Genomic DNA, 11,156 nt, shown 5'->3' with positions numbered 1-11,156 from the left:
GCCTCACCAATAAGACCAAACTATCCTCATGGTCATCAAGACATTCTAAGGACCCGGAGAACGACAATTTGTTCTCATAACATTTTCTAGTACAATTCATTCCAGCAGGAACCCTAACCCTGTATTATAAGAAGAACCTGAACATAGAATATAAATAGAAAACATATCATTATTATTTTCTCTATCAGCTTCCTGCTTATGTTCATTTTATAAAAAACATGTACATTTAAACACAAAAACAAGGCTTTTACGGTCCCTTTCTGCACATTACAAGCTAATTAAAATACAAGATACAGCAAACACAATTACCAACCTAATAAAAATTGTAATAATTTAATTTAAAAATGAGCCTGACAATTACATCACAAACCTATCTAAGAAAATGAATACTTTTGTCTGTCACCCAGCTTCTTCAGTACCAGATCCATTTCTCCAGCACATAGCTTCACCTGACTCATTGGGCCTGATTTATTAAAGCTCTCCAAGGCTGGAGAGAATAGACTTTCATCGGTGAAGCTGGGTGGTCAGAAAACCTGGAATGGATCTGGTCCAGGATTAAAAATATTTGTGGCGATAACCCATCCATATATAATAATATAAATAGTAGAAATTATTTTCCTAAAGCAGACATATCACTGTCACTGCTCTTTCTTTGCACGCCCTTGTCACCAAATCTCACACCCGTGCAGTGTGAGATTGGTTGCGGTAAGAAGAATAAAAAAGAAGATGAAAAGGATCGCTTGGGACCTACTGGACTTGGATTGCGGAGGGTTCCTGGACTTTTCACCTATAATTCTATGCAAGGCAGCTGAAGACCTCCAGTATGAGGCTGCATCAAATCCAAAACCAAGCAGCAGCTTCCATTCTTCTTTCTTGTTTGTGTCCCCTGTCCCAAAAGTACACTATCCTCCAAGGGAGATACCAGAACCCACACTGCACAGCACATTCTACTGTTCTGGTAAATAAAGCTCAGTTGGTATACAGTGGATTCTGTGATCTTCTAATAATGATGATTCTTCCTGTGTCTGCAGGTCATCTACATGTCCAGGTCGAATTGATCAACAAAGAAGCACACGCCTTTCGTAGTAGGGACCCCTTACCGTTAAATCAATGGTGCCATATACTGCTGAGTCTGGACAAATCCAAGGTAATAAATTCATACTGGCTAAAATTTATGTTCCTAGGTAATGCTGGGTTCACCAAATTCATCAACATCTTTTAGTAAAAAGGAATGGTCAATTAAATGCCATTGTTTATATTAACTTTGCAATGCAAAGAACTATAGAGATTTAATAAAACTTATTACATATAGAACCTGACACCATTGTCTGTTAAATTGGGGACAAAATGTGATGTTGAAATGCACCTAGACATCCGTCTAGCTTCATAATTATATGGAGCAGAATAGGGAATCAAAGCTAGCTAACATGAAGTTTAGCAGTGCCATTCATAGTGACAGCTAAAGAATGAGATCATCACTGACTATGCTACTATATTAGAATTCCTGTAAAAATTACAGGAAGGCTAAGCCTATGGGAAATGGTTCAGGGTATAGTAGGGGTTCAGAATGTGGGGACTGCAGATCAAAACATGTTAAATCCTCTGTGTATATGGCACATACTTATCTTCCATTTCCTCTGGGTGCAAAAAAAGGCCAACTTGCATTTACAGTGGCCTGAGGATTCCTTACACTACATGACAGCAGAGGGACAAATACAAATGCTGTAACGCAGGGTATTCTTTGTTTCTGGAAGCTTCCACAGGTTAATGGTTATGGTTGCTCCTGGGATGATGCATTAGGGAGAACTTGTTGTTTTGCCCTATTTCTTTATACGAGGGGGTGCAGAAAGAAGAGAGCCACAGTTATGAAATCACACATTTATTCCACATATTCCCCCTGAGACTGATGCACTTGGTACAGCGTAGTTGCAGCTTTTCTAGATCGTTCAAATAAAAGTTCTTTGATTGGGCAGAAAACCAGCTCTCAACAGCATCTTTAACATCAGAAATGTCCTCAAATTGTTTCTTCAAATTCAGGAACAGATAATAGTCCGAAGGGGTCAGGTCAGGTGAGTAGGGGGGATGGTGGACCAATTGGAAACCCAGGGTGTACAATTTGGCAGCCTTAAGCCGTTAGACGTGTGTGCAGGTGCATTGTCCTGCAAAAAAAGGATCCCTTTGGTCAACTTTCTGCAGTGTTTTGTCCTAATTGCCTCCTTCAGCTGGTCTAGGAGGTCAGTATAATACTGTCCGGTGATACTAGAGCCCTGAGGTAGGTAGTCCACCAACAGAATACCGTCTTTGTCCCAGAAAACGGGTGCCATGACTTTTTTGGCCGATTCCTGGGTTCCGAACTTCCTCTGCCCCGGGGACCCGCAGTGGCGCCATTCCTTTGACTGTTTCTTATTTATACTTTGGTTATAGTTACACAAAAGGTCCAGGAAAACAAAAGGTGTAGATAAAAAAGTGTTTTGTTGGTATGAGGCAAAAGCCTTGTAAATGGTATACTTTATCATTCTTTCTTATTTATCAAAATATTTATATATATGAAAAAGTCCACATCAGTTCCCTCCTCACGTTCATTCCCTGAACTTATATTACCTTCAAGGGTTTTGTACTCACACAAGAGACTTGGGGAGCCTGCTACCCACACCAGATGACTTTTCAAAGTTGTTGGTCTTAGGTGCCAGGGAAGATTGTAGACCTGGAGCTTATACTGAGCATCACAACTTTGTGGTATTCACAGGAAACCCTCACAGGAGTTCTCTTTCATCCTTCTGCTTTGGAAGAGTGGAGTAGCGTCCCCATGTGTGAGATGATGGTCTATGACTTGACCGGGTTTGTCTCCTGGAAACTTTTTTCTTTAAAAAGGGTAATGGGTTCCTTATAGTAACTTTTTATCCAGACTTTGGTTTGAGTAACAAATAGTCTTTAGGTGTGGGTATACCAGGGTACTCCTTAGCCATCTTGGATGAATGCAAAATGTACAAAACATTTATAGATATTCTCCAAGATATATGGGGTCAGCATTGAATAAAGCCAATTTAGCATGAGTTGAAATATATGATGAAAAAACAAAAAACATTTAAGGGTAAGAATTTACATAAGCAAAATTTTAGCTGTACACAAGTTCATAAGCAATTCATCGATTATATATCAAAAATGTTTTAAACATAGCAAACCTTTCTAACCTGGGCAATCAGAGCCTCTCCCTGTAAATACACTGCACCCAAAGGCTAATCCCTCAGATATAGTGGGATTCAGGGATATAACGGGATGTAGGCTCCTCGTCCATCCCAAGGGGGCTTACTACCCACATCTTATATACCGGGTTTGATTGTAATGAGATTCAATATATCTCAGAGGTGAAAAAACTAAATTCTTACCCAAAACAAAGGAGGTGTCCCCTTAGACGTCAGGAGTTGGAGAGTCCCCTTGGAGGGTTTCCCCTACGTTATTCATCTCTCTTACTGTTCTAAAGGGGGTATCTAGTAGAGGTACAAGCTTTTTAATTTCTTTTTTTCGCTTAGTTTCCTAACGCATGGTGTTGAATGTTTATATTGCAATTCCACCTCCCTGCAAAGCTCTATCCAAGATTCCTCTTTTTAGCTTATGGGGAGTATACCCAACAATAGCTATCACTTGAGCATATAGATCGGAATCTTTACATATACAGAACATCTCTTGTCCCAATTATCAACTCTTTCATTGTTATCCTCCAAGTTCCTGTTTACCAGGATTCAATTTTGCAGGCTCCAACAGTTTCCATACTTAGAATTTGAAGCACAGTTCCACACTCCTTACCCCGTCCTTCCTATGTGCACCATTGCCTTGGATCCCTTACCAAATCACCTAAACCTGGGTAATTTTTTTTTTTTTCAACTCAACTGTAATGGCCCTTATAAACATCCAGTAACCTTTACAAAATGGCCATACAAAATGCCAAAATCATACCCACAGCGCCCTGCAATCAGTGGTCACATTTACACCTCTCATATCCTAATTCATTGGCCATCCAATCATTCACTAGATTATTCAGGGTAAATCTATACCATTACATAAAACATTCCACTTCCAACAATTTGAACCAAGAAAATATAAAGATTGATTTGCATACCAATATACCACGTCAAAGAATTAATATCCCTCAATGGTGCAAGTGTCTTTTATAACATGTATAATGAAAAAGTATAGACACTTCCCTCCTCTGAGTGTATGTTTTCACCAGACCTGTGTCTTTGCATACTTTGTCTTTGTTTTCCCCACATTACAATTAACATAAATAATATACCAAGACGCATAATGTTCTCCATTGGAATCCTCAGAATACAATTTGCCTTGTTTACATCGTACCAAAAATGGATCCATAGCATTTACAGAATCTACACTAATGGGTGAATAAGTCAGAGTCATCACTAATAACCATTTCAGGAAAGATTTCTAGAATAGACCTCACACTTTGGGATTGTCATTTGGTAGATATGTCACAAACAAGACAATCTCAGGACTTCCTTTAAACATGTCCTTCTAGGATTTACATTTTTTTCCCCATATACCATAACTCTCAGGTGAACTCCTTGGTGTTCATGTAAGCCTGTAGGATCATTTTCCTGGTTGTAGGTGGTGTGTGCTAGTTAGAGATCTGGGATAGAAGAGAAAACTTGGACATGTAGGATGTTTATGTAACTCTAGTTCATACAATAAGCATTGTAATATCTTCATCTCTTATGGAAGAAAAATCCTATCCTACCAAACAATATTTAAAAATGACCCCCAGGGGTGTGACTAATAGACTTTACCATAAGGGGAAGGACTTTCACCCATAGAGACAGGTATGTTCATAAATCTCAGCAAGACACTTTTAATATGCTAATATGACTTTCTTAATATGGAGTAGTATTAGTTGAATAGCTCACTATTCGATTCGGCAGCTATTCGCTCGAATATGGCAAAAAAATTTGGGTGGTCGAATGTCAAAGTCGAACACCATTAAAGTCAATGGGAGGAAAAATTCGGGTTTTTCAGCACTGTGTAGAGCTTCTACAGCCTGCAAACAGATGTAAAAAGATACAATATAAAAGGATACATAACCTATTACATACCCCTGTACTTCACATGAATAATAAAGTGCACCTGTCAAATCAATTTTAGGCTAAAGCTAGGAAAATGAACGATTATCACCGATCAACGATTATGCACGATTATACTTGAACAATCATATTGTGCACAATTCTGTACATGCTGTAACAATATGATCGTTCCCAGATATTTCAAAAATGGTGAACAATGGTCAGTTGGTCACAAGCCTGAGCCGAGGAAAACAAAAGGTGTAGATAAAAAAGTGTTTTGTTGGTATAAGGGAAAAGCCTTGTATATAGTATACTTTATGATTCCTTCTTATATGTCAAAAAGTCCACATCACAGAGTGTCGGCCCACTGGACTGGTGAACTAGGGGTACCGTAAAATCACTTTGGGCGTGGTGAACCCACCTTGATTTCTTTGTACACAGGCACATCACGTTGCTGATTTAGCACATCGCTTTCATTCTGCATTAGCTGTGGCGAGTGCAGATGGGCAATTTTTTATCCATGCCTAGTGTGTTATGGACTGAGCACTTATTTTTTGTGTATTTTTCTGTTATGTCACTGTCACTTGTGTGGTAGTTGTGGGATAGCCCTGAAGTCTTGGGGAGTACTTTGGCCTTACGGTCAGGCACTCTACCTTGCTGGGAGTCTCTCTTCGGGAGAGCTCCGAGCCTAGCATCTGTTGGGACTGTCTATGCACTCCCATAGAGAAAAGGACCCCATCTGACTTCGGCCAGACGGGCTAGTAGGTTCACTCCAGCTTTGGCTGAGTGGCCTTAGTACCCAGCCCTCGTCAGGAGCCTCGCTTTGGGGGGTCTGGGGAAATTTGGGCAACGTTTTTTGTGCGGTGTTTTTGCACTTTTTTTCCAAGCACCAATATGTTTTTGTTTAGCGGATCACGTTACACGAGATTCGATAAAAAAAAAAAAAAAAGCTGTATTACCTGTTAATTTGGCTGGTAAGTCGTAAACATCGGGCCAGTTAGTCTTTCTTATGAATTGTTATCTGTCCATCAACATCTCTCACCCTTTTTCTGCTGCTGTGGCTACTTTCCACCTCTTTTGATGCAGTACAGTAAGTGTAGCCACCCTCAGAATGTGTTACTGGCAGAATCACCAGCTAAAAAGGAAAATGAAAACCAATTTAGACACCAAATCCAAGGACTGCCCAGCTGCAATAGATGATATTTGCGTTCCTGGCTTTAAGGGAACAATAGTGTGATATTCATACTTTTCCCCCCACCATATTTACAAAGTTTTTTTGTTCCCTGCTCTCTTCTCCATAATAAATGACTTTGTCAACAAATATAAAATGATGATATGTTATGTTGGCCATAAAAGAGAATATTGATCACAGTTTTAGTAATTATAAATCTTAAAAGTGGCCATTTGTCAGTACTTGCTCATCCTGTCGCTTCTCTCCCTTGGCCCTTTTGTTATGTGGTCACAGAGTGTAATATCCTCTCCATTCATCTCCTAACCACTATCTCAATTCTGAACTTTTGAATATCTTTTCTGGTTAACTGGTTGTTAATCTGGTTGTCTCTTATGTATGACCCTCGGCTCTGACTCCTGACCACTCTCTTGTCTGTTATGAATACCTGCTCTAATAGGCTGTCCCTCGTGTATATGTTGCTGGTTCCATCTCCTGACCACTGTTTTGATTCGAATCCCTTGGATGCCATGTCTGGCTAACCATCTCTTTATATGACCCCTGCTCCATCTTTTGATCATTCTCCTGGCCCCCCGTCACCTTCATAACCATTCTGACTATCTCTTGTGGAAGACCCCGGCTCCATCTCCTGACCACTCTCTTGCCTTTGTACCCCTGTATTCTTTGTCTTGCTCACTGTCTCTCAGGTTTAACTGGCCTTGGACCTGTCTATCCATGTCCATGTCAACAAAACAAAGAAAAGCCAAACCAGTGCACTTCTAGACCGAGTTCTGCTCAAGTGATTCCAGTAAAGATAATTAAGGATCTATACAAAACACAACTAAGTAATAAACACAAATACATTTTAGAACATGTTATAGTGATGTTTCAATGAAAAATAAACAATAGATAAATCAATTTGTCTATGTCTGATGCATTTCGCTTTTTGGCTTTTTCAGGGGACTAGTAAGAGACTTTGGATACAATTAAACCTAGAACACACAGAAAACAATGTTTATATGTATAATCAAATATTTGGTATACATACCAAAAATCCAAAAGGCCTATACAATAAATATAGTAGTATATTCAAGTAATATAATAAGCATCACATATAGTGTTGTATAGTTTGAATAGCTAATATTGTGTTGACAGACGTTTAACTTCTAATGTAGTAATTGTTATTATATATAAATAAAACAAAACAAAAAAATGAACTTACTTGTTCCTGTGTAAAATGTTGGTTTTAGACGAAGGATGAGGGTAGGTGCTATTTGAAATGTTGGATGAGAACCAAGGTAAGTGTTTACCATAGAATGAACATGGTCTATGAAAGGGATTGGACATAGATATAGAGAGAAGGAAGAATAAGAGCTATAAATGATTAAGTTAAGTAATAATGTGAAAAAGATATTAAACTATTAAAGAGTGGTGCCTGTCAAATACCTGATAGTGGAGACACGTATGGTGTCTGCATTTAGAATGTGCTGAATAGATTTTATTTATTATAAATTTTATATAATAGAATCAAGACCAGGATGTATTTTGCTGTTTCATATTCATAAAAATGAGCAAATAGCAAAAATATAAAGAGAGTATAAACAGTACCACAAGCGCATGCTCACCACTGCTTGCTTTGGTGCTATGTTTTCCTCCTTTTCGGCATTGTTTAAAAAAAACTCAAATAAAAGCAAAATACATGAAACCCTAGTTACATAGTAAGTCCATATGGCAGCCAATATGGAGGAACTGTACTCTATACACCTGACTGTACAATATTCTGTCTATGCATAATAATATAAACATTATTCAGGGAAATGTAATATACATCTTGGAGTGTGTATAGCTAACTGAAATATAATCTGTTGACTGAAATACTAAGGATGAGGTTAATATACACTGGAAGAAAAATGCATGTTTGAGATGTTGGAAAGGGTTCCTAAAAGTAAAGACCTCTACACTATAAAACAGAATGGGTTATACTGTTAAAGATATAGATACATTTACAATAAAGTAGAAGAGAGTGTCAAGAAAAGTTTAAAATTACAGATATCTCAATGGAATAACAATCTGTTATTCAACAGGTTCCCGGGTAACATTTTGTTGTCTGATGTTTCTGGGACTTTTCATTTGTGTGGATGTAAATATGCAAATGGAATAAAAGCATTTTATGGGCCCAGCGTCTACTACAGAAACAACATTGTGACCATCTATAAGGTAAGCTGCCTCATATGGAACATATTGTACAAAAAGGATAAGAACCTTTTTTATGTCCAATTAGATTTGAAGATTTCAATAAAAATCATGGTATAATGCTTTGTGATAATATTTCCTTAAGTAGCTCTCTCCAGCAAATCCCCCAATCACCTGACAGGTCCCCTTAGGTGAGAGAAGAACCAGAATCAGATTGTATAAAAGACACGTCACCACATATTCCATATTGTCTTTATCATGTCTGGATGAGCAAAACTGAGAAATTCAATATTTTTTTGGAATTTTAGAAAAAGCAACAATTTTATCCAAATAATACCATCTTGGTCAATTGTATTTGATCAATAGGGAAGATGAATTGATGTTTTTTTTAAAGAATATACCGGTAATAAAATTTCAATAACTTATGAGTGTTGCAGAAGCTTCTTCTTTCACTTATCCTAGACCTGTTTTTGTGCCCATCCCTTAAATTTTTCCACAGGGCACTTATTACCAGGCTGCTGAGGAAAAAAGCCAGTCAAAGAGGTTAGTGCATGTTGGGACTAGATTGTCAGATGAAAAGTAATTTGAATATAAATGTATTGTGGTCGCCACTAAATATATCAGACACTCCGTGCAAAGAACTTCAAGACATTTTGGTTATACTTGTGTGTCGTATCAACATGATATCCAATAACAGTTAAATTTTTTACCATGTGTTATTGTTTGGTTATCGTCAATCTTCAGATAGGCGTTAGGAAAAGGCAGGCATGATCTGATGAATTTCATAGTGAACTTGAGATTAAAGGAATTATGCTGGAGAGTTTCAAAGAATTTCAGGAGTGTTATGTGGGGTCCTGTGCTTAGGAGAAGAATATCATCTATATATCGCTGCCATGCTAGGATAAGGTGGCGATATTTATTCATCAGGTACGTGTTAGAAAGTTGGTACTCCCATTCACCAACGTATAATTTGATGTACGACAAAGCACACTTCATCCTCATGGCAACGCCTTGTTAATGGAGGTACATACAATCGTCCAATATGAAAACATTTCTTGTTAAGATTTAGCGCAGTAGTGATACAATAAAGGAATTTGTAGAGTGTGACAATGTTGTATCCCTCTGGAGGTCAGTTGTGATGGTTTCCAAGACTTTTTCGTGAGGTACACTACTGTACAACGCCATTAAAAGGGTATTTGTTGGAACTTTAATTTTATTAGTTTGGGATGATCAATTGTTTCAGTGGCATTGGAAGAGATTGAATTGATGCCAGGTATGATGGGACGACCTGTAGGATCCTTTGGGTTTTTGGGAATTTTGGGTAATGCGTAAAATGTTGGAATTGTGGGGTGACTAATAAAGGGGTAGTCTTTAGTGTGTTTGTCTATTAAGTTCATTTTAAAGGCTTCCTAGATCATGGAGTAAAACTCATAAACATATTGTTTATAAATTGTGTTGGGAATGGGGATGTACCATTATTCGGTGTTAAGGATTTTTAAAGACATGGATTTGTACTGATTTGTGTTGATCAATACCCCCATAGCAGTACCTAGCCCCCATGCTGCATTGGTACTTACCTCAGGCTCATCATACTTCACTGGTATTAGTCCCCCATGGCAGTGCCCAACTTCTTATGGTGCAATGGTATAGTACATTTTAATGGCAGCTTCCGCCTCTCCATGCTGCATTGATATTTGTTCCCCATGACAGTGCCTGTAGCAGTTTCTAGGTTTTCATGCTACATTTTTTACCTGGCCCATATTTCAGACCCCAGCTACCCCCTAAGGTAGAGCCCCCCCCCCACCCCCCTATGCTACATTGATATGTGTCCCACATTGCTGTCCCCAGCTCCCCATGCTGTATTAGTACTTGTCTCATATAGCAGTCCCCAGTTCTCCATGTGGCATTGGTGACATCCGTGTTGTCAGCTCCCCATGTAGTATTGGTAATTGTCCAGCAGTTCCCAGCTCCCAGTTGTGCAGTTTGGTAGACTATTGAAGGTACAACTTGAATGAATGATTAGAAGTACTGAACTTGTGCAAACCCCACTGATTTCATGGCTTCATAGAATAATGTTTTTATCAAGTTGTCTCTTTTAATCAGGTCCTTGTCCTGTACCCCAGGTGTAATTCTCGGTATCTGTGCTCTGTATGTATGGACTCTGCACAGTACCACTTCACTTGTCCTGTACCCTGGGTGTAATTCTCAGTCACATTCTCTGTATGTATGGACTAACCCTATTGGTCGGGGGAGAGGCGTCTGCTTCTATCCCAGTCAGCCCAGGCTGTGCTATAAATGTGGCAAATCCGGTCACCTGGCCAACATTTGTACAGTAAGGAAGTGCAATCTGTGTGGTGAAATTGGCCATACAGGGTCAGATTGTGTGAATGTGAGGTGTAACTTGTGTGGTGAATATGGCCATGTCCATAGAGAATGTTCTCAGGCTTATCACAATCTATGGAATGACTCCACAGAGGAGCTGATTACTGCCACAGAGGTCTTAGAGGAAGAAGCTTTAATGTCAGAGACAATCCTGACCGGAGGGGATCCTCAGCCAGAGGTGCAGGAAACCAGAACACACCTGGAAGGTGAACATCCTGGAGAACATTCATCCCAGGATTCACTGCCATCTGGTATCTCTGCCTGTGCTGTGCCATCTCCTCCTGTGCAGGGTGAAGTCACACAATCTAAAAGATAACTCTACCCGCAAGCCTGAGGGGGAATGG

At 39.1% G+C, this 11,156-nt stretch overlaps 1 protein-coding gene across 1 annotated transcript in view; it reads left to right on the top strand.

The window, feature by feature from the left end:
* The window catches only part of LOC140321751 (protein sel-1 homolog 3-like), a 58,325-nt gene that overhangs the window by 10,650 nt on the left and 36,519 nt on the right, over positions 1-11,156 (top strand). The window contains exons 4-8 of the mRNA XM_072398539.1: positions 1,032-1,147; positions 2,684-2,838; positions 8,322-8,454; positions 8,930-8,973; positions 10,861-10,990. Coding sequence (XP_072254640.1) covers positions 1,032-1,147; positions 2,684-2,838; positions 8,322-8,454; positions 8,930-8,973; positions 10,861-10,990 — 578 coding nt within the window. The remainder of the gene's footprint in view (positions 1-1,031; positions 1,148-2,683; positions 2,839-8,321; positions 8,455-8,929; positions 8,974-10,860; positions 10,991-11,156) is intronic.

This window comes from Pyxicephalus adspersus, chromosome 1 (assembly GCF_032062135.1).
Source record: "Pyxicephalus adspersus chromosome 1, UCB_Pads_2.0, whole genome shotgun sequence".
Lineage (NCBI taxonomy): Eukaryota > Metazoa > Chordata > Amphibia > Anura > Pyxicephalidae > Pyxicephalus > Pyxicephalus adspersus.
This window is presented reverse-complemented; position numbering and strand designations above follow the sequence as displayed.